The 27688-nt window shown below is 35.1% G+C and overlaps 3 protein-coding genes and 1 long non-coding RNA gene across 4 annotated transcripts; 1 reads left to right on the top strand and 3 right to left on the bottom strand.

The window, feature by feature from the left end:
* The first annotated feature begins 2437 nt into the window (after positions 1-2437).
* LOC133668222 (uncharacterized) lies at positions 2438-3975 on the top strand. The gene is made up of 2 exons (XR_009833654.1): positions 2438-3507; positions 3642-3975. It is a non-coding gene; the product is annotated as an uncharacterized LOC133668222 (long non-coding RNA).
* LOC133668213 (probable inactive leucine-rich repeat receptor-like protein kinase At3g03770) lies at positions 3433-8914 on the bottom strand. The gene is made up of 7 exons (XM_062087985.1): positions 6652-8914; positions 6376-6509; positions 5881-6124; positions 5434-5645; positions 5317-5342; positions 4268-4379; positions 3433-3891 (listed from the first exon to the last, which is right to left on the bottom strand). The coding sequence occupies exons 1-7, from the start codon at positions 8006-8008 to the stop codon at positions 3685-3687; spliced, it is 2292 nt and encodes a 763-aa protein (XP_061943969.1). The 5' UTR covers positions 8009-8914; the 3' UTR covers positions 3433-3684.
* A 4367-nt stretch (positions 8915-13281) lies between these two features.
* On the bottom strand, positions 13282-17427 carry LOC133687149 (glutathione hydrolase 1-like). Its single transcript, XM_062107024.1, has 7 exons — positions 17342-17427; positions 16526-16869; positions 15727-16245; positions 15412-15647; positions 14513-14774; positions 14129-14263; positions 13282-13717 (listed from the first exon to the last, which is right to left on the bottom strand). The coding sequence occupies exons 1-7, from the start codon at positions 17352-17354 to the stop codon at positions 13478-13480; spliced, it is 1749 nt and encodes a 582-aa protein (XP_061963008.1). The 5' UTR covers positions 17355-17427; the 3' UTR covers positions 13282-13477.
* A 1939-nt stretch (positions 17428-19366) lies between these two features.
* Positions 19367-26275, bottom strand: LOC133694166 (protoporphyrinogen oxidase 2). The gene is made up of 17 exons (XM_062115630.1): positions 26093-26275; positions 25853-25988; positions 25561-25626; positions 25333-25383; positions 25116-25172; positions 24537-24613; positions 24392-24428; positions 24172-24237; positions 23836-23876; positions 22962-23094; positions 21975-22154; positions 21321-21395; positions 20679-20802; positions 20459-20567; positions 20236-20310; positions 19973-20079; positions 19367-19734 (listed from the first exon to the last, which is right to left on the bottom strand). Exons 1-17 carry the CDS (start codon positions 26167-26169, stop codon positions 19607-19609), a joined length of 1539 nt encoding a protein of 512 aa, XP_061971614.1. The 5' UTR covers positions 26170-26275; the 3' UTR covers positions 19367-19606.
* Positions 26276-27688: the final 1413 nt, after the last annotated feature.

The following is a 27688-nucleotide window of genomic DNA, read 5'->3' as shown; positions in this document are numbered from 1 at the left end:
TAGGCTGAGAGATGGAAGTTTCACTCAATCCATACGGACATCTAACCTTTTTTTTTTTTTTTCCAAACTAGCACAGTAAAAATAATAATTACAAGAACCTAATACACGTGGAAAAATCCTTTGTAAATGACTAAATTCAATGTAGATTATAATAATAGATTAACGGTTTTGCCATTAACAAAAAAAAAAATTGTTTGTGGCCTAGGATTTTTTTTAATTTTTTTAAGCGTGTTTTAATGATCCATTTGCCTCTAGAATTGAAATAATCAGGCATGGCTATAGGGGCTTCTACGTCATTCAATATAAAGAATTTTTTTAGTAATTATTTGGTATTAGAGGTAATATGGTAATTTAATAAATAAAATAAAAAAACAAAAAAAATTAATAAAGCGCGTGTTGTTGCTCCGCTGTTTTCGTGTTGCATGTGCAGATGACACTGACAGTCAAAAATTGATGTCAATGGTGTCATTGCATTCCTTGTGTCATCATCTTCCTCAAGTGGATTAATTTATTTTATTATTTAAGTTTAATTTATAATTATGAATATATGATCATTAATTATTATTATTATTATTAAAAAATATGTAAAATTAGTATGTTAATGTCTTTTAATATTATATATAATATATCTTTATCAAATACTAAGTGATATAATATAAGTCAGGATTTTGATGTAACTTTGTTGAAGTATATGATGTAAGTCAATTTAAAAAAAACAAAAAACAAATATTTAAATTCAACAGAATATACATAATTTCTTAATATAATAGAGATCTTGAATAATAATAATAATAATAATAATATATAACCATGCTAATCACTATCTATTAATTAGTACATATTATTATTGATGTTGAGTGGCATGATTCTATATTTTTAAATTAGATGTAGTATTAATATCTTAAATATGTGAATTAGAAAAATGAGATAATTAAATATATGAGATTTTTTTATACTAATTTATTAGGGATGTGATTTTATGAAGAGAATATTTTTTTAAAAAAATCCAGGACAGGTCAAGGCGGTTACTAGAAAGATACTTCACCTCATTTGATCGGATGCAGGTGATGATTATGAGTATACCTAGTCAAGTGTGGTGCATAAAAAACCACTTCGACCTAACCCGATATATTGTCATTCCCTAAATAGATTCAACTTCAATTTCACAACTCCTAGCATGCTTTGCTTATAATTTAGAATAGAAATCAGCCTCGGTACCCGTGTTTTAAGGCAGTACTAGATTATTATTATTATTTTTTTTATAAAAAATAATATTTGGGTTCTAAAATAAAGTAAAAAATAACATAAAAATCAATCATGACAAACTTATAACTGCAATAATTAGGACTGAGCTAACCCAATATATCCCTACTAAACTTTTACTCATATCATATGATTGGAATAAATCGATAAAAAAATAAAAAGAATTATAAAGTTTTTTTATATAAAAAAATATCATATTAACTTTTTAAACTCATGACTCGAGTTATTAGATTTAAAGTATTCAATATGAAAAAACCATGAAGTTCAATTCACAATCAATAGGATGAAATTTTAAAAAAAGAATTTCAATTATACAAAAGGGTTTTTAAAAAATAGCAACTAAAAGAATAAAGATTAAAATTAAAATGCAAAATAAATTTTATATTTAATTGAAGAATGAAATTGGAAAATAAAACAATTTGGTAAAAAGATAATTTTTTTTTAAAATGGCGCTCAAAATTGACATAAAAAATAAAAATAATGTTGTAATTAAATAGTGAAATAAAAAAATAATTTTTTCAAAATGATCAAAAAAATTATAAATCAAAACAATGAAAACCGGATTAGAAAACATAATATCATTAATTTTAATTGAAGGATGAAATTAAAAATCAATAAAACTTTTACAAAAGTACTAAGACAAAAAAACTAGAAATCCAAAAAATAAGGACTAAATTAGAGAATATAATATTTAATAAATTGAGATTTAAGGATGGAATTGAAAAAAATAAAACTTCTATAAAAATAAAAAAAATAAGAAATCAAAAGAATTGAAACTGAAATTAAAATACTAATAACTAAGAAGGCTAAGCTTTAAGTTTCAGGAGAAGAGAGAGACAGAAAAAAAAAATAAGCTCACCAACAAAAAGTCAGACCATCACTAGATACATGTGCCGCATTAACAAGAAAATAACACGACAGCACTTAAAAAAAAATGATGAAAGGACATTTTTAGACATTGAGAGATGCCTTTCACACACTCCCAAATGGTTCACATTAGCATATTATTTTAAAAAATAATAAAAATTTATTATTTTAATATGTTTTTAAATAAAAAATATTTTTTAAAAATAGTAATTATTATACCCCGCCACAATGAAAGTAACTTATCAGGGCTTGTAGAAGTCAGAATCCGAATTGAAAGTCACATCATCTCCACCCTCCTCCTATACTTGAAGCCCGCAATTGAAGTTGAAGGCACAAAAATCAGTCTGAGATGGGGGGTCAATTTTACAGGGGCTTGAGGATGACTTGTGCTCTGCCACTCATGACCCAGCTACCTGTAAGGTGCACCGACCCATTCATAAAAACATGACCAAGATGTAGCTCCATACATCTACAAGTAGGTCGGCCTTAAACTCAAAGCAAAAATGGTTCAAGCAGTGGTTGAAAAGTCTCTGTCCAGATGATCAAAGATTATGCGTTACTCCCTATCTCTCTTATCTATTGTGATTATAATGTATTATAATCTCTTGGGAAACATAAATTTCCTCATTTGTATTTGATTTTAAGATTAAAATTAGTATTTTTTTTTCAGGTAGGATTTGACAGCTCTCCTTTCCCTTATTTTTAAAGCTTCACAGTTATGTCTACCTGATGACAAAATCTCCACAGCAACCATCAACATAGGAACAAAAAAAAAGTTTGCTGCAACCGACACATTTGATCCCTTTCTTTGATGATACTTGTACAAGTGGCAACATGTTCAACATAAATTAGTACAGCAACCTTAGCTTAAAGTCGAGCCAGTTGGAGATGATGTTTAAAATCAACATAAAATGGGTTCTTCCCAAATGTTAAGCCATGGCAGGTCAAGACTCAAGGTACAAAGATCATGTCATGTCAGAAACCACCAAGTGTAAGAGCTTTGGGTGCATTTGAAGTCAACATTTCGACCAGAAACCAATGGTGAATAGGAAGACTTTGTCTCTTACGACACAAGCTACACTGCCAATACCTCAACATGGATATGGTATAAGTTATCCGGCAGGCTTCAATTCTCAAAGAATATATATAGTTTCTTTTCTTGTTTTGTTCTGGTTTTACAGTCAGATGGTATAATCAAATTGGTATTTCAAAGAATGTTGAAGCAGCACCATCCCTTGAAGATTACTTGTTACAGTCCATTTCAGTCCTTAATTTTTTATAATTGAAACTCCCATAACCAAATATTTGAAGCTTTGAGCAGCTGGAATTTCTATTTCAAAAGGAAGAATTCAGCTATGCTTAAGGTCAACCAATCAAGTATGACATTTACAACTTTTACATTTCTAAATCTGAATGAAATAAACCTGCCTGAACATATACCTACCTTACGTGTTTACAGAGCCCTTCCATATGGCTGTATTTGCTTCTTATCAGCTAAAGCTTAATCTCAGGTATAGCACTGCACATAAGTAACAACTATGACGTAGAATCTGATTACTGATCAGCATCCGCCATGGCTTGGACTTGAGCTGCGTACTGCAAGTTCCAGAGGACATCCTCGAAAGATGGACGAGTTGATGGTTCAGGAGATATGCATTTACTCGTGATGGAAACCAAAATTGATAATGACTCCTGTGAGCAAGTAGTTAAGACAATTGGATCCACAATTTTTCTTCGACCATCCTGGCTTCCAAAGGATGCCTGACATATGTAACACCAGATCTCAGAGATATGTCATCAAAACAAATTAAAAACAAAATAAAGGTAAGAATTCATAGGACTTAAGCAAGAGTGACATTATGAAGAATGGAGGAAAACAAGATCCCTTTCCATGTTAAGAACCATCAATTGTATGTTTCTCACAATGCATAAAAACCTCAACACATTTTAAAGGGATAAAAATGGAAACTTGAAAGAAATGGGAAATGGAATGGCAGATTAGAACTAACCATTCAGCTGAATGGTAAAAATGGCAAGCAAAGCAATTTTAACCTTTAAATCGCACAAGCGTGCACACACATATATAATAATGTTCCATAAATTAGAAAACTCAAGAACATAAGAGATTTTGCAATACCATTTCATTTAGCAGAAATGCTTCTCCTTTCCCGGTTACTATAGGCCCAACGAGTGATTCAAGCAGTATGAACCCAAAGTTGTAGACATCATCCTCTAAGTTTATCTTGTGACTGCAGCAAAAGGATGGAACAAACTATTAAAGATACTGCAGCAGCAATTCAACAATCAAGGAAATTTCAAACACTTCTTAGGCAGTGAATATTTCTTCCATGACCTAAACATGTCGTTTTACTCATTTATGCTTCCTAGGTATGTCTTCAGTCAATTCTCACTTTTGAACTATCACTCGGGAAATCGAAAGAGATAGCTGCTGCATGTAACTAATTGTTACACTCAACTGCAATATATGATGAGCAACAGCATTGTGGTGGGTACATTTCATTGTCAAGAGAATAATAGCAACTTGGATAGTAACAGCAATTTAGTAGTAGCAATGGACCGGTGGCTGAGCAACAATCCTGGGTGTTCAGAGGAACAAATGCCAGTGAGTGTAGTTTGGATGTTCAGAGTGATAACGAGGCACAACTGACAGTAGTGGATGTTCAGAGGAACAAATGCCAGTGAGTGCAGTTTGGATATAGTCAGCATTAGTGGACTAATAACAGAACCCCTTCTCAGCTATAAAGATGACTAGATGACTGAGGAGGTAAGTTAAGGTGAGCAGAATCAATGGCAACTGCAATCATAGTAGCAGAATCAATAGCTGAAACAGTGGTCGTAGGTGTTGGCATTCAGTGATGGTTTCAATTTAAGAAAGCATCATCAGCTGAAGACATTTCATTAAAAATTGTCAAGGAATCTACTCTACCTAAGAAATAATGGGGGTGGTGAGATTCAAACTCATGACCATTTAGTCAACAAGTCAAAGAACCATCTCAACCTAAAAGTTTAAGTTGTATTACAAATCTCCAAGCTAAGATTTATATGAACAATTGAAGTTAATACTGAATCTCCAGAAAACAAACTTCAAGCTTTAAAAAAATTTACATGAACCCCTTTTTGTGCATTCTATCTAGAACTTAATGCTTAGCAAAGTAGAATATATACCTTGATTTCAGGACATCTCCCTTTGCCTACAAAACAGATGAAATGCATCAGAATACACTCAGAAAATAGATACCATTACAAGTTAAATAATTTAGCATGTGTAGCTGCCAAATGTACCTCAGGTTTTTCAATCTCATCTGTGATGATGGACATTCCATAGTCACTTAGCTTCGCAATCCGATGCTCATCAAGCAATATATTATCTGTTTTCAGTCTATTGTTAAAAGCACCAGGAATCACCCCGGTATGTAGAAAATGCACAGCCTTGGCAACACCAATAAGAATTGCCAATCTATCTGGCCACCCAAGGGCTTTCTCTGGGCACATTTCTGGACATAGATAAGCAGCATTAGTAGTTGTTAGAGACTAGAGGCGATTGATAAAGCTATTGTGGATAAAATATGGTAATAGCAGCAGCTTGTTTGTAGCAAGTCCTACAGGGTCATCCTGCTTATAAATTGGAAAAACCATGTGTAGTGCAAGCAAACACACACACACAAAAGTTTATGTGCTATTAAAAGGATGTGATCTTATGCTCTGAACCCTGAAGAGAGCGATACTGACCTGAAAGATGAGTACGATAGTTTCCATTGGGCAAGTATTCATAAACAAGGAAGACTTTGGTGCTACTAGAATCATTTTGTATGCCACTGTCAACGCAATGACCCAACAGACCAACCAAATGTGGATGGTGTAGCTTTGAAAGCAAATCCAGGCGAACCTTAAGATTTTGAATTGAATGCTTCTTCAACAAAGACAGAGATCGTATAGCAACATAGGTTCCGTTCTCCAATCTCCCTTTGTAAATCTGACAAGTAAAACAGATTAAATTGAACAGGCCCTTTGAGATGGACAAAAAAACTAGTTCAACAAAAACATGCAACAAATGTTGTTCTCGGATGAGTGAGAGTGCAAAAAAAGCTTAGAAATTACATCAAAAATTGTTCTAGAAGTAGGAACTAGATTTTAACCATATGCAATTCATGCTCTTGGCTGTAAAAGTTCAAGATACGTTTTTCCACTAAATTTTCGAAGAATAGTTGAGTTCTCATGAAGTACCTTCCCGATTGAGCCTTCTCCCATAAATGACGATGAATCAAAGTTGTTTGTGGCTTCCTTTAACTCTTCCAAGGTAAATACACGGCATACTGGGGCTCCTTGTGTCCCTAGCTTGGCTGCTTCAGAAATGAATCCTGAAAGGAACGGGAAGGTTACGAATTAATTAATGCCGAGAGATTCCTTATGAGGAAAATAACATTATAGAAAATATTAGCACGCATTGCAATGGGACATACAAAAAAAGAAAAGGTTACTTGACAATGCTGTATGACTTACTGGCATTTGCTAGGACTTCAGAAGAAACCCCAGTTGGTATGTTATCTTGTTCAACCTTGGAAATTATATTCTGCTTGAATGTCCTTCTAGAACGGTATCTTCTGCGCAAAAAGACAACCAACAATGCCAAAAGACTGATAACAAGAACAGCTCCACTAATGGCAGCAACTAATATTCCTACTGCTCTGCATCTTGATTGTTTCCCCTCCTCATTAGCCACATTACAGTACGACTCCTGATGCTGATTTTGGGAATCAACGGATAAGCAATTCCCTCCGAACTTAACGACTCTCTTATCTAGCATGCTTCCCAAGCAAGAGGGAAGTCCACCGATTAACTTGTTTGAAGAAAGATCGACAAACCCAAGTTTGCTGCCACAAAGAAGATGATTTGGAAGTGGCCCACTCAGCATATTTGATGCTAAATTCAAGTAACTGATGTTTGGCAGAGAGAACATGGAAGAGGGAGGTGTTCCGCTGAGATGATTTAAAGACAAATCAAGGTGTTGAAGCTGATTCAGCTGACCAAATTGCCCAGGAATTTTTCCCGAGAAGGAGTTATTGCTTAGGAGAACTGTAATCAACTCTTTTGGCATTCCAGGTAGTTCAGAATCTAACTTGTTCTCTCTTAAATCCAACATATGTAGCCTACTTAAGGTGCTCAAATCAGGCAATTTACCAGTAAGATGATTGTGAGACAAGGCAATATCAGTTAGTGTTATGATTCTGCATATTGAAGAAGGAAACTGACCATTAAACCTGTTACTCTTCAAGCTCAAAATGGTGAGATTTGACAATGAATCCAGCCAATCAGGGACACTTCCATTGAAGTAATTGCCATCTAAAGTTAGATAATTAAGCTTAACCAGTCTTGATAGCTGGGGTGGAACTGAACCAGAAAAAAAATTTGAGCTCAAGTCCAAAACTTCAAGTGAATACAACCTGTGAATCTTATCAGGAAGTGGTCCCCAGATCCCCAAAGACACTAACCTAAGAACTTTCAAGCTAGTTAACCTTGTCAGTGTAGTAACAAAAGAATCAATTGAGAAACTTTCAGATAAAGTCTGATTAGGAATTGCAAATCCATTGAAGTCATTACTAACCTTGACAAGCTTGTCTCCCATAATTTTGAGTTCAGTAACAGTATTTTCCAGGCAAACAATACCCAGATTTGGACTTGAAGACAAGTTACAAAGGTCTCCATTGTAGCCTTCCAAAATATCCAATTGGGGAGGATTCTCTAAATGCTTCCTTAGTTGCAGAAGAAGCTGTAGCTGATAAGTTTGTGACTCATGAGTACTTGAAATAAAGAAACTCCATGAAAGATAGACAAAAGGAAGCCAGCTTGACCACCCCATTGAAGACAAATTTCAAGTACTAGACTCTAAATTTCACAGATTGTTGAATTCAAGACAAAAAAAAAAGGACGCTCATTAAAATAGAACTTCTATTGCAAGTCCAAGAAGAGAACTTCACTAAATTCTACACTTGAAAACAAGGTGAAATCTCAAGTAAATGTCAGGGAAAAGCAAGGAAATTCTCCCGGGAAAATCAAAAGGGAACGCTTCCCAAGAAAATGCTACTAAACCTTGAAAGCAAGAGGATCAAAACCCCAGAGCCAAAACAAAGGAACATGAAGAAACGAGCAAAGTTAATGAACAAAAAGTGTCTCTGAACTCTGGAGTACAGCCTAGAAAAAACCCAGGAAGAAAAAAAGTAGAGACAAATGCAGAGGGAGTAGTAGTGAGAAACAAGATAAGACCTTGAAGAACTATAAAATTTGAGAGGTAAATGTTATTGTTATGATAAGAATATCTATTCAATAAGTGCCTGCGGTGTTATTAAATGAAAGTTGGACTGGATAATGCAAGAGGTAGTTGAAAAAGGTATGTACTGTAAGGAAAGAAACTGATAACAAGCATTTACTGTTGTGTTCAAGGCATTAATGGGGTCGGTTTTCTCGTAGAGAAAGACAAGCCAAGTGGGATTTTGGTGTGTATTTGTAGGTTGTAGCAGAGAAGAGTAAAAGGGAGAATGGAAGGAGAAAAATCAGTGGTTTGCTATGTTCTGTCTCTGTAATGTGTGTGCGTCTGTAGATTCTGTACTGTTGAGTGGTTAAACTGAATGCAGGGTTGGCTGTTTTTTGGCCCTTTTTCTTTTGGAGAAATTTCTTCACTGTCTTAGGATTCTTTCGGTTATGGCAGCAATGCCATCACATGCTAGACCTTGTCTTCCGTTCCCTCTTTGTTTGAAATTGATTGGCTCTTGTTTCTTTTGACTCCTTTGACCTTTGATCTTTTCTTCTTATGTTTTTGTAAATTGGCAGTGATGACATGGAGAAGATGGCACTGGCATCGGCATCGGCATCAGCATCGGAAATGGCTTCACTTGGTGAATGAGGGAAAAAAAACACAAAATCCTGCAAAATATTATGATATTTGATCCAATGTAGAATCAGATTTACCAAAGAAAACCCATGTAAATAGTGAAAAACTAAAAATGCATTGCAGAGCTTTTTACCTTTTAAGAATATAAATGAAGTCTATCTCATTAACTAAATTCTAAAATGCTCTATAAATTTTTACCCACCTGCAGCCCAAACGGGGGCTGAATGGGAAGGACGGTGTTGCTATTGTAACGCAAAAATTCAGCTAAAATCCCTTGAAAAGTCCTAACAAGTGGGACCATTAAGCACGGGCCAGCCTGTTTTTGAGTGCAAAGCCACGTTCTTTAAGAGAACCGTTGCCTTTAAAATAGAATCCCATGAAAATGCGAGCCCAAACTCAAATAAAATAAACATTTTTTTTTAAAAAAAACAAAGCTGTGTGCGGCCTTTTCTGTTCTTGCCTAGACATAGAGGCATGTTTGTTGGGGGGCAATAGCTGGATACTGAGATTTTTATATTAGGATTTGGCATCTGACTCAGTCAATCCCAATCTCACAAGGCCAAACCAAATAATTGAGCATATTTTTCATGTCAAGATGAAACCCTAATGTAAGATAGAATTGGATCCACTCCCTCATCTTGATATGGTCATAATTATATTTTCTGACACCGAGTTCTGTAAGAAAAGATGACAACAATCTTGGATTTTGGGAGGTAGAAAATGTCAATTCAGGAATGTCCTGCCCGTGCATAAGAGAGAATGTTTTCTACACAACAAGCATTCAGAAACTTGATCAAGAGATACTGGCCTAAGGACCATATCTCAACATTTTGTTTTTTAACGGTTAAAAATCAATGTTAACGGGGCCACTTAGAGTAACTTAGTGTTTTTGAATTTTTATAATATTTTAACGTTAAAAATAAATTTTAAAAAATAAAAAATATGTATTATTTTAAAACAAAAAATAATTTGAAAATACCACACTTCCAAACACACCAATCTCATAAACTAAACTCCACTGTTACGGATAGATGGATCAATGGATGGTCGTTGTGTTTTAAGAAATAAACTCTTCATGAAAAAAGCCAGTGTACTGAACAAGACTTGGCTTTTGAAGTTTACTACGAGTTACCTGGTCCCACAGAAGACAGCAAAAGGAATAAAGTGGAGAAAAAGTACTTGGCTAGACGTTAGCGGAGGAATCATACATGCAACCTCCAAAGTTCATAAATTATTGAAGTCAGCAATGATTTAGCACTCAAATCTTAAGGGTTATCGCGCATTATTAAGCTTTATGTGATCGAAGATGATTCAATTTTCAGTGAAAATGATGTTAAAATGACAGATACACAGTTCCTTCCTTCACTTGGTGCTTCTCTAGTTGCAACCAAAAGTAACATCCAGGCAATAGTGAAGTCACTGTAGCAAGCGCCAATTCTTTAAGAAGCTAACACAATGTTATGGCCTGGAATCTGCAAAAAGTAAAGAGAAAAATGCAGAGAACTCTAACTACCTCCCCATGTTCATAGTAATGAAATCATTGCCTCCTTTAGTTTCAGCACACCTAGAGGATGAGCTTTAGATTGATGATTGTTTTGCTCGATTAACATAGCATATGATAGAAATGTACAGTGGCAATCATGCAGTAATGATCAGTCGATGAGCAAAGTGACTTCAGCAAGGGAAAAGATAGACAAGAACAGGGACTCCTATTTTCAGGCAATATACATGCTGTTGTTTTCCAGTGTAAGAAGAAAATTAGCATCTACTGCATGACAGACAACATTAATATGCTCAGGATACATTAAAGGAACCAAAATAAAGAGGAAAGAGGTGCTGGAAAATGTGTAAAAGGCGACAATGATATAAAGGGGACCAGATAAGCAGTCACTAAAGGGAGCAAAAATAGTCAGTTGCCTTATTCTGTCCATCTATCAATTACAAGCCCATCTTCTCCACCCTCCCACCCCACAAGACCTGTCTCAATGATTTATCCTTGGACCATGACCTTTTTTGTCACTAAATTAAAAGCCCTCAAGCTCTATTAAGAGTTACTGCTCTTCTTTTTTAAAGCCAATGATAAGCAGTAACAGTGAAAGCAAAAGTATCAGCAGTTTGAGACGTGTTCATGGTATCCCTGCTTGTATTTAGACACATCAATTCACGTTCTTGATCTTCTCCCTTAGACTCGGACTCACTTTCAAATCCTTCTTTATTATAACGCATGTAGAAGGACCCCATCCTTTAATCTCTATTCAAGTTTTCATTGATGATGGGACCGATTCCTTCTCTCCCCTCCTTTTTTCCTCCCCACTAGACACTGCTTGAACCAGATTTACCACAGCAATCTTACTAATATCCTGCCCACTGCTTAGGAGGTGTGAGTGTGAGTGTGTTACTAGTGATCTTTACAAGGCTTACTGGACTCAATTACACTGCTGAAATCTCTGGCCAACTTAACATGGTTAGAGAACCCTGTAGTTCTTATTTTTTAACACTCGAAATTCGAGACCTCTTTGCTAACTGTAAGCAAGGATTGAGATGTATTGGTCCCCAAGACATTTCTTTCCTTTTAATGGTAGAAAGTAAGGGACCATTTGAAAACCTGGACTTCAACTGGAACAAAGAAGGGAGAACCACTCAATTCTCTTCTTCTACTTCCAGAGTTCAGTGGCTTCCAGCACTATCATATCAATGGCATCTGTTGCGCCAACCTCATCTACATGTAGGCACCTGCTTCCTTAAACCTCTTAGAGCCAAAACTATCCTTGTAAATGTTCATAATATTGAATTTAGAACAAGAGAGGAACTGTTTTACTCTGGTTAGGCTAAATTCTTGATTTTTTGCCATCAAATTAACTGAAGAAACAGTAAAATTACACTATAAAGAAACGCAGGGATCAAATTAGTCTCAAATCAACCAAGCTCTACGAAATAGGTACACGACAGAAGACTTGAGAGTCGAGTCGAACCAAAATGTTCTGCAAAGCACTTTGGATGCTTTGTGGGCTTAAGTTGAGGTGAGAATACCATTACGCAACTAATATCAAATTTAGTACTCATAAACTAATGATGAATAAAGAAACCAAGCATGAACTCAAGCAAAGAAATTTATAACATTTCACATGTTTCTTCAAGAACATGATGTCACTGTCATTCTCACAGAAATACATACCAGCAAAATCATTTCTGGGACAGCACTAAGTTGTGGAAACTGACAGAAGAATGTAAACTCATCTGATCTCAGTGAATCCTTGAGACAAAACTATAAGAGTACAAAGAAAATTTACCACTCCATTCACTTCCTAACTTGCTACAGCGCAAACCAATTGCAGTTGCTCATCTGTTTCAAGAGTTCAATCCTTGATCAAATAATGTGTCGCTCTCATTTAACGAGTCCTTGAAATTCAATCTCGCCCTCGTATGCCTTGATCACTTCAGAGCAATCCTCCTCATGATAACCAAGGAACATCTTTTCAAAATCATTCTTACATATATTTAAAATCCAGGTGACATTAACGTCCTTAAACATCAGCACATTCAAAACTGAGCGTCTTGGACTGATTCTCTTCTCCAAAGCGTCTAGCAACATCTGATGGCCTCAGGCCAACCTTTTTTACGTAGAAATTCATTAATTTCCTAATCTTGTCGAGGTTCAAGTACAAAACTCAAAATGTTTAATATAGAAGTGTAAATGGGGTAGGATTGATTTATGTTTGGTTTGATATATAAGATAAAAAAATTAATTGAGATGAAACTCGGGAAGAGTAAAATTCTTAGAGAAAATTCACAATATATATGAACATATTAATTGATTAATCCATTTAAGTCTATAATTATATTTATAAAACTTGATTTGGTGTAACGGGTTAATTTGATGATCTATTATTCAAAATTTAAATCAATAATCCATTAACTCCAAGCTAAGTCTAGGCTAGATTTGCTTTTGATTTTTATAAAAAGTTGACCTGATATGCTATTTATTTAACTTGGTTAAACTTCAATGTAACTCAATTGAGTAAACTCCAAATATTTTTTAAAAAAGTTCTATTTAAAATAATATTATTGTAGTTATTTTATTTCACTTTTTTATTCTAAATAATACATCATCTTGTGATAATTATGAGCTGACCTACTAACTTACTAGCCGGCCTACCTGAGTCTTCTCCGAGTCATACCTTTAAATACTTATGAATATAACTCAAAATTATCAGCTAAATTTAGGTTTCCTTGAAATTGATATCTCAGATAAAAGTTCCAATTTTTATTCTTTAAGCAAATTTTGGTTCGTTCTGAACCACAAAATTGAAAAATCCAGGGCACATGCTGCTATCCATCAAAGAAATCAGTCCGAAGTTATTCAACACAATTATTTTATTTCAACCTTTGCCTATTAGCACTTGAATCATTCTATTAGGGAAGTAAACAGGCCTAACCATATTAATAACCAGCAGGAAAACCTCCTTTTCTAGGGTCGCTGACACCCACTAGCTCACCCCTACCTTTATTTTTCCTGCTAGTTTCTGCATCAACAAAAATGAATTGACAAATACTCCCACCAGCAAGGCTCTGTAGGACATGGCCCCTTTTACGAAGAAATGTTCTGACATTAGCAGGAACTTCATAGTGTTCATCATATGGTGTCGTCCAATTCTCATACTGTACCACGTTAGGTATCAGCTGCGAAGACAACATTGTAGGAAGGATGTTAGAAGCTTGGATTGCTGGCTGTTCAAATTAACTACTTGGTTGCAGGCTCGAACCCAATATCCAAATTCTAAAACTCATAGCAGAAATACATTTCTTGAAGAAATCAAGAACAGTATAAAATGCTATTACCAGAGCTATATATATATATATATATATATATATATATATATATAATTACTCATGATTCATTGAGCTCAGAACACATTTACACCAATATAGATTAAACTGAACATAGGAACTTACCCAGAAGCCAAACAAACAGCTAGAAACTGGAAAGTGTAGAGCTTGTAAATCTTAATAAATACGGGGAAGACTACTAAAGCAGTTGGGAACAGAATAAAAAATATTAATGAAGTTAGCACCGTGGACATTAATAAAAACCTGATGATAAACTCTTGGTGCAAGCACAGAATGGAGTGGATCCATGCCCCTCAAATGATTTAAGATAACCTCTGTAGTCCCAGCAATGATCATGGCCCCTCCACTTGCACCTACCACGGCTTTCAGTTTCTCATCCTGAAGAAGCATAGGAAGACATGGAAAGATTAAACAGTAGTGCTAGGTATAGAGGCCATTTGCAATATTAGTTATCTATGTTCAGAGGCCAATAATGTAGGGTATGCTATCCTAGCCCTTTGTGAGTTGTGACCCCACTCGAAAGAGCATATTATCTGTAGGAAGATACTGGGATTCTTTTATCGACTAGCACAAAATTGAGTAGAGGAACCATGATATGTTGAGTACAAAAATCTCGAAGCATAATACCTTCAAAATGATAGTAGGCGTCATGGATGATAATGGCCTCTTCCCTGGGCGGATGGAATTGGGAGGTGCTGGAGGTGGAACGTCTCCATTGTTCATGGGGATGGAGAACTCATCCATTTCATTGTTTAGGAGTATTCCCGTACTCGGAGACAGTATATTCGAACCAAAATATGCGTTCACAGTATTGGTCATGGAGACAGCATTTCGTTCAATATCTACAACTGAAATATGACTGGTGCCGTGATCATGGATCTGGTTCCACCTGACAGAAAAAGAATTCAGTGAAGATGATAGTTATAGATGCTGTAATAAATATGATGAATGGGAACATGTGGATTCTTTTGGCAACAATCAAATACACAGTTACTTTTGTTGTTCTGATATTGTGCTTCACAGGCTAGCTCTCTAAATAACAGCATAATACACATCCAGAAGTGCATGCTTGCACCAAAAGAGAAACTCCTTTACCTTATACACAGCTGAATGTAGAAGAGTTTGAAACAGATGCAAAATTAACAACTAAGCAGCAATGAGAAACCTAAAAACGTATTTGGAGTATCATTGCACAGGTTCACATTGATAATCATTTCTTTCATGAAATTTGAATCCCAATGATTTGGAAATGTCTTGCCGGCAAAAAGGACAGCTCCCAGTGAAATGATACAACGATATTATGACCATTGTGAACATAAATTCTAGCACATGAACATATGCACATCAATTTTTTTCCCCCATACAGAGACTGCCACGAACATAAATCATATAGACAGGCTATCAAGTTCTCGACCAAAAGGAGAGAGCACGCAGTTTTGTGCTAGTAAGATACAAATAAAATATATTTAGTGCTTACAGTTATAATCATGTAAATCATCCAGATTCTCATCAAAGAAGTAGCGTACCTACCACCATAATGACGAGGATCAAAAGTCATATTGTCATATATGGTTTTCTTTAACGTTTCAGCAAATTTGGGAGACAGCATGTCGGATACGACTTCAGTGACATTGACAAAATCAGGGTCACCAAGATTCATTCTAACAGCGAATGCATGTTTTAGAGCTTCAATTTCTCGATGGATCCCAAGAGGGCCCGAAATGCCAGAAGGGGCTCCGTATTGGGCAAGAATGTTCAAAATCTGTGGCAGTGAAAACTATTAATCGTAGTCTCTTTTTCTGCGAAGCATGAAGAAAGTAAGGACAAATATACACACTTACGAGCATCATTGAAGCACCCCCAGAAGAAGGAGGGGGCATTCCAAGTATTTTGAAGCCTAGAATATCAGCAACGATTGGATCTCGCATTTTAACTTGATATCTCCGCAAATCCTCTCTTGTCAAGATCCCTCCAGCCTTCTGGATATCCTTAACCAATTTGGATCCTATTGATCCGTTATAGAAGGCCTCTATGCCATGCTTTGATATCTTTCTGAGTGTGTGTGCTAGTTTCTTGTTGTGGCAGATATTTCCTGGTTGCAAAAGTTTGCCATTGGATGTAAGCAAGTCTCGAAGCCCCTTGTCAGCCAGAATCCCTGATTCTGTTTTGACCATCTGCATATGAAGGTACGGTGAAATTTTGAATCCTTTGCAAGCAAGCTGCTCAGCTGGCCTTACAAGCCTTTTCCATGGAAGCCTTCCATACTTTCTCCAAGCTCTGTGAAGACCAGCAAGTTCCCCTGGAACTGCTATTGAGAGCGCACCTCTAGCTTTTTTAGTAGCATTGCCAGCATACATATCCTGAAAAGAGAGAATCAATGTGAGTGGAGAGGGAGTACTGGTGGATTGATTCACTAGACAAGGTTTCCCTTGATAAGTCTATGTAACCATGCATTTCCCTCGTATTGTCTGAATAAAAAACGGTACCACCAGTGGAATTGTGGCACCTGAAGAGATCAGCTCTATGAAGGGCTATGGCATGTCTCATATGTAACACCAAGTGCATATAACTTTTCAGGTGAATTATCTCAGTAAAGTTCAACACCATAAAAAACATAATTATTGAAGCAAATCGGAGCACCTCGGAAGCTTTCATAGGGGCAGTTTCTCTCATATCAAAGGCTTGTGCCTCTCCGCTAGCTTGCAAGATCAACATAAAGGATCCTCCCCCCATACCACTTGACGCTAGTCCCACGACTCCCAAGCAAAGAGATGCGGCGACAGCAGCATCAACTGCATGACCACCTTCACGAAGAGCATCCATCCCAATTCTGGAACATCTGCCATCATCAGTAGCGACAACACCATGGCTTGCCACAACATCATGTCTTTGATGGGTTGGGCCACCCAGATTGTCAAGACCCAAAGTAGGCAGCAGTGGTGAACTGAAGAGAAATGCAAGAGTCGTCCATAATAAGAGAAAAGCTGCCAACCAGAAATAGTGTTTAGATCAGCAACAGAGAAACTAAAAACACATTTTTTTTCTAACTTCGAATGAAAACAATAAGACAGGCAGCCTTCTTGCTTTAAGTTAACATCTTTGTGAGAGAGACAGGGGCGGAGGAAGAGGAGTTTGATGAGCCTCTTGGATCACAAATGTAAGTGACTTTTATCCATATCTACATCAAGCAATCAAATCAAATCAGACTACCATCTAAAATGCTTCGAATTTAGTGAGATAACTGGTGGGTGGGGGGGAATGTGCCTCGTCTAGTTCCAGTTTCTAGCAAAACTAACACTCTTTTGGTAAGAAACAAATTGAACTAACAGCCGCAGCCATCAATAATCCACCAAGACTAATAGCAAAACGAAAAAAACCGATCATACCACTCATCCAGATGCGCATGTTAGAGATGGAAGAGGTCACAAAATAAACGGCAGAGTAGGATTTACTTACATGCAGATGCCATTGAGTACAGAAAGCACAAGCAAAAGGAGATGTATTTCCACTCTCACCCAACTCACTTGGAAGCAGAGACTATGGGAAAATTAGGACTCTATATTCTCAATTTATTCATGAACTAATCTATATTATAACTTCCATTAAGGGAAAAGGACAGGTCAACCTTGGCATGCTAAACTAGGAAGCAAATAAATTTCACAGCAATAAATTTATTTGCTACAGAAACCTGTCAGATTCTGTCAATCTTCATTCTCCAAATACCAGCATTTGCAAATCCAATCAAATTCTATCTGCCATAGTTATCTCAGAAAGAAAATTTAATGAAAACATTACTCCATAGAGCACACATTTATGATCTTTATTACCCATCTATCTGGCATATGATGCCAAGCCAACGCACAAACAATTAAATGGCATGCTTAACTTAGCCTGGGTTGTTGTTATCTTCATTTCCCAGATTCCTTTTAAAGGAAGAAATTGGATAACTACATTCAACACTCAAAAACTCTGGCATAGAATGCCATGTCAATGCAAAAAAAAAAAAATGGCAGCTCAGCCGAAGTTGTTATTATCTTCAAACATTTCCCAGATTACTTCTACACAGAAAACTCGAATGTGGAGAAAACAAATCAAAACAGTATATTTTGATGGTAATCCAATCAATAAAATCATATTTTAGTAAACTTGTTTTTTTATTGTCCAATAAGATTACTATCAACCTATATTTGATGAAGTAATTAAAAATCCAATAATTCTACGTTTTAATAACCTTGTTTTTTTTTTTTTTTATTGTCCTTGGAATCACAATTTAAAAGTTTTTTTTTATTATATTTTTTATGACATTTCTTGAAGTATTAATTTGGTGTTATATTTTTAAAATTAAAAATAAAAATAAAGTTTAATAACCTTGTTTTTTATATATAATATAGAGAATTAAATATTATCCCATGGAAATTTTTTTCCTTTCTTGTTATTGACTTGAGTAACTTTTGCCTTTAAGGTTATTTTTTAAAATAATTGTAAGACTTTAATATTATCTTTAAATATAAATATAAAACTCGTAAAGATTTTTATTTAAAATCTTGATAAAAAAACATATTGAGAAAAATAATGAAGGCTTTATATTTATCCAATCAATACTATCATCAATTACAAAGAAAATCAAGTAACACATTAAATGATAAAATTAAAAAAATTAAAAAAATTAAAATTTTAAATAATTAAAATGACATGTAAATGAGGGAACTAAAAAAGAACACTCACATCACATGAACAAGAAAATTAAAAAAAAAAAATTCCCTTTTCAGCTTCTTCTTCTGGCGCGAGTTCATGGAATGCACTACTGCAGTGAAAGTGCAGTTAAAAAACGGTAAATGCATGCACATGTGGCAACCACCCATTTGGCTTTAGAGAAACTTGTCTCTGATAAAGACACTGAGTTAGTTGTCTTTTCGTAAGCTTTCAGTTTTGAGACAGAGTTCAACTGCATGCTGTCTTCTTTGACTCTCTTCGTTTGCTCTCTCTTTTTTGGCCTGCTAAAGATGTTGGGCCAAATTTGTTATACGGTGCTAAAGATGTATTTTCCTATATTTGATTTCAAAAAAAAAAAAGATTTGGATGTTAACTATAACTAACAATAAATTGATGAAGGGGTGAAATTGTCTAATATCAATTAAGATTGAAACAAAATTGATAAAATTAAGAGATTAAGGACTCAATTGATAATGGAGGCATTGTTTGGGAGCAGAATGAGGCTTTCCCATATTTCGAGGGTTAGGGCACTCCAGAGAGGCCCTGCTTGAGCACATGCATGTAAATACTCATGGTATTCTTACAATCATACAGTATGGTTATTGGATTTACCTTGCGATCCTATTTCTCAGCATTTGTTCTTGAGAAAAATTAGGAGTAAACATGAATTGACTTGTTTTCAGGATATATTATGCGGCTGACAAGGTGCAAACTTTTAGAAGTGTGGTACTCAAAAATTGACCCTCTTGTGCCAAATAAAAAACCAACTAAAATCCATGTAAGCCTAACTTGCATTGGATGATTACCAGGTGTGGTAGTAACAGATGTTATAAAGGCTTAGCATTCTGACACATTAACAAGAAGAACTTAATCTATATTCATACAACTAAAAGCAGTTCTTACATTTTTTTTATATATATTTTGAATATTCTTAGATCAATGAGAAGCGATCAGCATGAGAAGAGTATCGTTTGCATCAGCTAATAGCCAGGAAGGCAATTCATGTTCCTACGATTGTGACCCTTCCTTCAGCATCTTGTCATCAGCCGAAGAATTCAAATGGGAGATCACAAGATCAGCTGCTTTGCATCCAGAGGCTATTGCTTTGCCCACGGACAATCCACCTCTGTGGTTACCTGAAGATTTCATCATTCATCCAAGAATAAGAATTAGAATAGGAATAAGAATTCAATAGGAGCAATGAAACTTCTCACATGTGGTCAACATAACCCATTTGCCTTATCTCCTGCAAAATTGCAGAGATTGGGGATTCAAATGAAATGCTACCAGTTTAGAATAGCACCAGCTTGAGGGGAGATCTTAGAATTACATGACTGGAAGTTAAATCCCAAATTTCAATCAATAAGCACTCACCTGCGTAGAAAAATCCAGGAAGATTTTTCTCCATTCTCTCAATTCCTTCTAACACTAAATCATAGTTCTTTCCATACAAAGGAAATGCTTTACTCCAGTAGTAATGACTGCAATCAAGTACAGTTGAAGCTGTAAGAGTATGGATCACGGTAAACACAGTAACTCATTGCTCTTACTAAATTACTGCCAGGTTCAACTTGGGAAAGAAAATAGACTAAAGTAATATAATTAGCAAATTATAAAAGGCTTAAGATTTAAAATACTTCACAAATTTCGGCTCTCCCTCCACCCCTAACAGCTGTCTAAGATCAGAAGTAACAATCGCTTTCAAATCATCCCTGAAAAATAAATTATTGGAAAAAGGTTTAGTTGCTCAAATATCACCACAGTAATAATTAAAATCCAGAGTAGATAAGTGATCTTGTGTGTGAAACCAGAAAGTTGCTGACAGGAATTACAAAATGAAAAGTTTGGAGCATTTTATACGTTGAAGCTTTTGCTAGTTCCTTGTTTCGGCTCCCACCAACAAAGGTGGTATAGAGATAGGAGTCCTTGGGTGCACGATCTGGAAACATCATAGATGAGAAGAGTGTACCTGTGCAAAACAGAATTCAAGCATGGTGAGTGCAAGAGAGTATATGTATAGCTAACACATAGTGAAAATTATCCAAGTTCCTCCACCGTGGTGAGCCTAGCAAAGTATTACCAAGAGTTTTTAAACCATTTTGTTGCTCCTTAGAAGGAATAAGAACTCCAAATCCTTCTAGAGGCCTCTTGACGTCCTCTTTCTTAAAGGTAGTAATTATGACTGAAAGTGGCATGTAACTCATCTGCATAATAACATGGAAAAGAATGATTCAAACCAAACTGCAAGGTTGTTAAAAAAACTTTATTAATTTTGGCTGGTCACTTCTTTATGAGGATGTCTCTTAGATGATAACAGTCAATTTGTGCAAAATAATCTTTTCACAGAAACAAACTTATTTCAAGTCATCCAACTTGTGGTGCAGAATTTGCATCCAGGTAAGTATGATTTGTTCCAGGAACAATATGCATATATTTGGACAAAAAAAATATAATAAGGTTGCATCTCAATTGGAATTTACCAGTTTTTTAGATTCTTGTTTGGTATGAAAGTATCTTCCTTTACTAGGAGTAAGCAAATGAATTTGACAGAGAAAGACCAGAAGCTTAAATACAAAAAACATTTTCGGCAATAATGCATGTAACCATACTGTGCATTTCATGTTCTGCAGCTATTTGAACAATGATGCTTGCATTTGTATACTACAAATGTGTAAGTAAATACATATGAAGATATGTAATCAATAAACAAAATTGTTGGTACCTGGGGAAGAAAGTCCAGCGAGAAGCGATTTCTGCCTTTATTAATATTAATTTCTTTAACATTGCACAATGGTGCCTAGAATACAAAAGTTCACTGTTAGAATGTGAAAAAATAAAATCTTCTAATAACAACAAATGGTATTAGGAGTTGCATATGTGAATGTTTATGCACGCCAATGCATTTAAGAGATAAAGAGGGTAAGATGCCATCCAAATCTTAAAAGCAAAAGGTAAATGCAGATGCACAAAGAGCATTCTTACAATGGTCATAATGGTCAGTCAATGCATAGATATTCAAACAATAAAACAAAGGATCAAAGTTTTGGAGTTACGAGTTCAAGTTCTTGAGAAACTTGACTTTTTTCACTCAAACTGTCCAAGTCAGTCTTAAGAAGTGAGGCAAGTGTAGAAGTGGGGCAAGTGTTCGGTAATCAGCGTCTCAGTGTACAATTGTACTGTCTTGTCTCTTTCTTTCCTTCTATCTTGTTTATTTCTTAATCAACTAAGCAGCAGTTGAATTCTTTCTCAGCACCAGTCACATTTTAAAGATGTTGGATATGATTGGCAGGATGACTCAGTTATGCAGTATCACAATAAGAAAAACTAAACTATACAAAACCACCAAAAAAAAAAACTCAACTAAAAAAGAACTAACCGTCATGATGATAGCATCATAAGATGATGCTTGTGCATGCTTGCCACCCTTAGAAGCATATGAAACTGACCAGTTCTCAAAAGTTGACTTGCCATCATAACTGTAAGACAATGATAAGACCTTTGATTCTAGTTTAACTCCATCTTTCCCAAGCTCTGTGCACAGCGTATCAGTGAGTGTCTGCAAAAATACATAAACATGAAAAAAGGGACCATTTCTTTGGTCTACAAGCAAAAAAGTACGTGCAAAGGGTCAGATTTCAACAACACTATCAGTAAGGATACCACTTAAGTCTCTGCTTATTGAGAGAACGAGAGAGCGCAAAGAGAATTTTGAGTAGAGCTCGAAGGAAAGGTAATATAAAATAGATATAGTGACCATAGATAAAATCTGAATGATATGAGGAAAAATGAACCTAAGGTCTAGGATCTGGCACTTAACCATAGATTTCTGTTGCCAATTTTGCTTCTGCATGAAAATCAAAATATTCATAAGGATGTTTTCACCTGCAGTGCTGTGCGCAATGAAAAGCTGGTCAAACATCTATATCCTGAAGTTTTGGGTGTGGAATGATTTTATTCCTATCATTTCAGGCAATCTACTCCCCCAAATAAGAAGCTAATATTAGTGAATGCATCTTCATGACAGGAAATTCCATTATTAAGAATGTGTTTCAAAGCATGTTAGGTTCTATGGCCACTGGTTCAAAATATGCTAAGTGAATGACGTAGAACTACACGCCTATTAAGCTGCAAATATGAAAGGGGCTTGACTAAAGTAATCTGCAAGTGTAGTTTGAAGGGCTCAATAGCAGCCTAGAAAACTTATCCACAATTATTATTCAACGAAAGCAAGTAATGAAAGCAAAAGTGGTACCATCAGATCTGAACAGCTAAGGGATGTTCCTACTTCCTAAATGTAAAGGTTATAAATAGTTCAAACCACGTCTTCTTGGAAAAGAAAAGAAACAGTACCCGGAATAACTACCTGCATTCCACCTAGAAAAGAAAATGAACCATGTTGACGTTTCTTTTTTTCCAAAGAACCTTTTTTTTCTCCATTCTTCTCTTTTTTGGCAGATAGCTTGGCTTTAACTGCCCCGGCTATGATAGAACCAAACCTGGTCGAACAGAAAAGGTTTGCATTAATAAACAAGCAGATATCATGCAGCAAGCATTACTAAATTAATAGAATGTCAATCATTGATCTGTAGTACTTCATCAGTGTCAGAGTCGTTCATCAAACTTTAACAATTTAGCCTAGAAGACTGCTTGCATCTATTTAAAATTGCAACAATAACATGGCTGCTCCTATTGATGAATAATGGGTGAGCTTGTAAGCAACCAAACTGCAGAGATTCAGAATAAAAACACAACTAGATTTCAAGCATCACTAAAGCCAGACTAAAACTAAAAAGGATTTGCTGAACAAAAACCTTACCAACACAGAAGTGCAACATTACTACGAAGGCCAAACAAAAATATGGTTTACTGTATGGAAATTAAAATATTCAGCTTTATATTTTTCATCAGTAACTAAGCAGTTAGGGTCACTATGTGGATTTAAAACAAGTTTGCCACAGTTCTCAACAAGCATCATACTGAGCCAAATAAAATAGGCAGTCTAATTTCAGAATGCTAAGAGAATAGAATATCAAGTTCAAATGTATTATGGCATCCAGTAAGAATCTTCCAGCGCTGTAAAAAGGCAACAAAATATTGGTCTAGCCAATAACTTCACTAAATGTGGGATTTGCAAAGGACAGAAACTGGAAGAGAATGAATGAACTGCAGTGCAATTCAAACCCAAACTATGCAAGGAAAAATGAGCAACAGTATATAAAAAGAAGCATAGAATATACCGCTTCTCTAGATTCCACAGGTCTGGAAAATTGTGGCGTGCCTGTTTCAGGCAAAGACAATACTATCAATAAAAATCCAGAATGAAAGGAAAAGAGTTGGCGCCAAGAAGACCATATCATAACTATTAAAATAGATGCCATAGTTCTTAAGAGCAGTTCAATAAAACTTTTAGTTTCGGTATCCTAAAGCAGATTCCATTCTTCCTATCACAATCGAATATATTCAGATGCATAGCACCAGCAGAATACCAGACCAAAGAACATTTTCCAGTGGTGTCCTAATAAAAAGATCCCATAACTTATACAAGTGGTCCAAATATCTTGACCATTACTTACAGAAAGAGATTCAGGATCTCCAGCACTTGTGCCAGCAACAAAAGGATCGATAAGATAATCAACAACCTTAGAAGGAAGAAACAGAAAAGTAAGATCAATGATAATCAAACACTTCTATATAAAAATCTGGTCTCATTTCAAAATTTAGACAAAATATAAAAGATCCTCTGCTGGTTAATATGGCAGGTATAAATCTGTTGTATTGTAAAGAATACAATACCTCTTTCCCAAAATGTCGCTGAAAGAACTCACCAACACTGCGGGATAAAGGTGTGAGTGAGGTGAATATCAAAACCTCATGATGTAAATGAGATAAAGAACAAGTGTGCAAGAGATGAACAACCTCGATAAGTTGAGTTTATCACCTTTCTTGTATATCAGCGCCAGACACTTTTGAGGACTCATTTTTCTTCCATAAGAATGGCTCCAAAATAATTTGCAACTGCAACCAGAAAAATGCATGCCCTTAAGAATGCACAAAAATGAAAAGTTGCAGCTTGTTTATCAAGCTTGAACATCAAACTGAATCTTTGTGCAAAGAACCAATGGTTTTTTTTTTTTTTTTGACAAGTGATCCTAGTTAACTTTTTAAATTAATCAGAAGATTTCATGTTAACAACATCATGCATGTCAGAAATGGTAGGCAGACAAGGTAATCCTACTATCAATAATGAAACTACCAATCAATCCTTCATATTCCTAGAAAACAAGATGCAATAGCAAGATTCCCAGAGCCCACCATTCAAATAAGAAACAGAGCAGCAAAAAGTGGTGGCTTTCAAGATTCCAGGAGCTTTCAGGTTGCTAACCAACAATCCTTCTATATGCAAATTATGTGCGGCTACTGTTGATGAACAAAAAATATTGCATCATGAGGAGAAAAACAGCGGTGGGATGCTTCTAATTTATTGGATGGTCCTCAGACTTGTCCCAGAAAGACAAACCTTTGATTGTGCCGAGAGAAAGTTGCTCTTGATCAGTGCAACTGGATTTGTTGGTATCTGGCACAAAACATGAGAAGAGCATATGCTAACAGTAAGACAAACATAGCTGCAGATAGAAAAAGGATAGACAAAGTACAATAAGCATGTTCATTTCGTCTAAGAAACAAGGGAAATAAACTTATTAGGTGGCAACAAAGACACCATAAGATAGATATACCAGTACAGGCATTCCATTCCTCACAATATACCGTTTGTTCTGTGCAATTGGCTGCAAAGGTAGACATCAATAAATTAAGCCAAAAAAAAAGAATCCACCACGAACTCTCAAGATTCAACTAGAGCACACAGGAAATCATTTCATAATATGGAGCACTGATAACCTAAGCATTTGAAAAAAGAAAATGGCATTAGGCTAAGAGATAAAGTTAAGAACAATAAGCCTTACAAATTGTTGCTTCTCTCTAAGCCCAAGATCATCAAGTAAGCTTTTGACCTCCACTTCACTCTCAGTCTGCACAGTGTGGGAAAACAAAATTCACTTCACCAAACAAAATGCACCAAAAACCAAAACAATCATTATCAAATGTTAATTAAGAAAGAATCCATGCAGCTTGCCAAAATGAACTCTCTGCCCCAAGAAATTTTTTTTCCAATTACGCGCACTTGTGATTCAAAAAGCAAGAAGCAAAGATTAACACGAAAGATTGAAAAAAAAACTTAGACAAATAAATGGTAACCATGGTATTAGCTCCTTCATCCCAAACAAGATCATGATGGGAAACACTTCTTAATTTGCCTCCAGCTCTTCCTTCAGCTTCAAAGACTGTCACTTTCACCCCATTTGATTTCAGCTTGTATGCAGCAGCAAGCCCACTTAAACAAAAACAAAAAAAATACAAAAGTGAGCACAATCACACACACACAATTAAACTACAGAAAGAAAACCCAGAAACCAAAAGTCCAAAAACAAATGATACCTAACGCCTGCACCTATAACAGCTACATTTTTACTTTGCTTACTACCAAAATCGTCGTCTTTGGCAGCTGCAGTCATTTCAGAACTATCAGTCAGTCCTAAGGTGGCAGCGTCAACGGATAGTAGTTGGTGGAAATGCAAAGAAGATGAACCAGGTGATGGTAGTTTACTTTATGGGCTTTGCTTTCATGTTTTAGAAGAATAGAGGAAATTACAAGTTCATTTGAGCCTCGCCCATCATTTTCACAGGCCCATTGGACACTCCAAGGTTCTTCTTGTTATCCCATCGACCTTTTTCTAATGATCTAATTAGTAAAACTTTAAAATATATGAAAACTTATCGACTTTTAATTTAGAGATTTAAAATAAAATATTTAATATTTAAATATTTAAACTAAATTTTTATAAATTTATAATGTCTAAAACATATCATTTATATGAGATATTTATACTATGATGTATTCTCTAGAAATTATCTCTTAAATTCTTCACTAGGATGCAAAATTTGGATTTGAACATGGAGAGCAAACCTTCATACCGGTCAAACACTCTTTAATTAACTTATTATCAAAGAAGCAGGCAATACATGCTTCTCTTATAATCAATCTTTATATGCTTTTTTTCTGAGATAGCATGCTTCTTTCTTCTTTTTATAAAATAAAATTTTTGAGGTTAGCAAGACTGGAAATGTGAGTGAAAATATTATTCATTAAAATAGTATTTAAATAGTATTTTTATGATTTTGTCCTTTCCAACAAAAAACTTAAAATCAATTGGTCGAGACATTGAAGTTTTTTTACAAAACCCGTTAATTATTATAAAATGATTGGAATAAATAATGTTTTTTTATTTTAAAAATATAGTGAGACGATTAAAATATTTTTAAAATAAAAAAAAATTAGTGTCGAGTGATATTTTTGTATTTTCATAATAGTTTTTTTATTATTATCATATCAATTGAGAAGCAATTTAATAATTAATGAAATATATATAACAATAAAAGACATAATAAAACAATTAAAATACCCTTAAAAATATTAAAGGGTTTTTTTTCACAATAATTTTTTATTATTATCATATTTTGTCCTCGGTCCTCTGGTGTGACATGTCTTCTAGTAAATTAACAAAAATCAAACGTGAGTCTTCAAAGGTAAGATCCCTATTCTTCTGCTGTTTGAGCTCATGATCTCGCAAAAATGATTATAATTAATTAAGACGACCACTACACTAGGGAGATTTTGTGATGATTACATCTTCGTTTTGGTAAAAGAGATATATATACAATTGCTCATATAAATAAGATGTACAAGTTATTTTGTTAATAAATTATATAATTAATTTAATTATAAAGATTTATTAATCATGTTTATTGCAAATCAAAGAAATCTTCACCACCTCACCCAATGGTGTGCTTGACACCAAGCACTGATTCTGGCTTGAGTTTGGATATTGCCAGTAAAAATGCTGCCATGCATGCCTCTTCTTCAACTTCGATTATTTTATCATTCAATTTTTAAGCCATTATGAACCGATTGAGAATATCTCATCTTATGATGGATAGCCTAAGTTTAATTGGCAGCATTTCTGCTTAAATTCA

The sequence above is a fragment of the Populus nigra genome, chromosome 1 (genome assembly GCF_951802175.1).
Source record: "Populus nigra chromosome 1, ddPopNigr1.1, whole genome shotgun sequence".
Classification (NCBI taxonomy): Eukaryota; Viridiplantae; Streptophyta; class Magnoliopsida; order Malpighiales; family Salicaceae; genus Populus; species Populus nigra.
The sequence above is the reverse complement of the archived record's forward strand: the minus strand, read 5'-3'. Positions and strand labels throughout refer to the sequence as shown.

What these genes read in the sequence shown, in the direction of transcription:
- LOC133668213 (XM_062087985.1), bottom strand. Translation starts at nt 8,008, where the DNA reads ATGGGGTGGTCAAGCTGGCTTCCTTTTGTCTATCTTTCATGGAGTTTC. An exon ending in CTATCGTACTCATCTTTCAG is followed by an intron (nt 5,646 to 5,880) that starts GTCAGTATCGCT and finishes ATCTATGTCCAG; the next exon opens with AAATGTGCCCAGAGAAAGCC. An exon ending in GGAGATGTCCTGAAATCAAG is followed by an intron (nt 4,380 to 5,316) that starts GTATATATTCTA and finishes CTTTTGCTGCAG; the next exon opens with TCACAAGATAAACTTAGAGG.
- LOC133687149 (XM_062107024.1), bottom strand. An exon ending in CCCCTATGAAAGCTTCCGAG is followed by an intron (nt 16,246 to 16,525) that starts GTGCTCCGATTT and finishes CTCTCTTTTCAG; the next exon opens with GATATGTATGCTGGCAATGC. An exon ending in GGGGTGCTTCAATGATGCTC is followed by an intron (nt 15,648 to 15,726) that starts GTAAGTGTGTAT and finishes TCACTGCCACAG; the next exon opens with ATTTTGAACATTCTTGCCCA.
- LOC133694166 (XM_062115630.1), bottom strand. Translation starts at nt 26,169, where the DNA reads ATGACTGCAGCTGCCAAAGACGACGATTTTGGTAGTAAGCAAAGTAAA. An exon ending in GTTATAGGTGCAGGCGTTAG is followed by an intron (nt 25,989 to 26,092) that starts GTATCATTTGTT and finishes TTTTTGTTTAAG; the next exon opens with TGGGCTTGCTGCTGCATACA. An exon ending in CTGTGGAATCTAGAGAAGCG is followed by an intron (nt 23,095 to 23,835) that starts GTATATTCTATG and finishes CTGTTCGACCAG; the next exon opens with GTTTGGTTCTATCATAGCCG.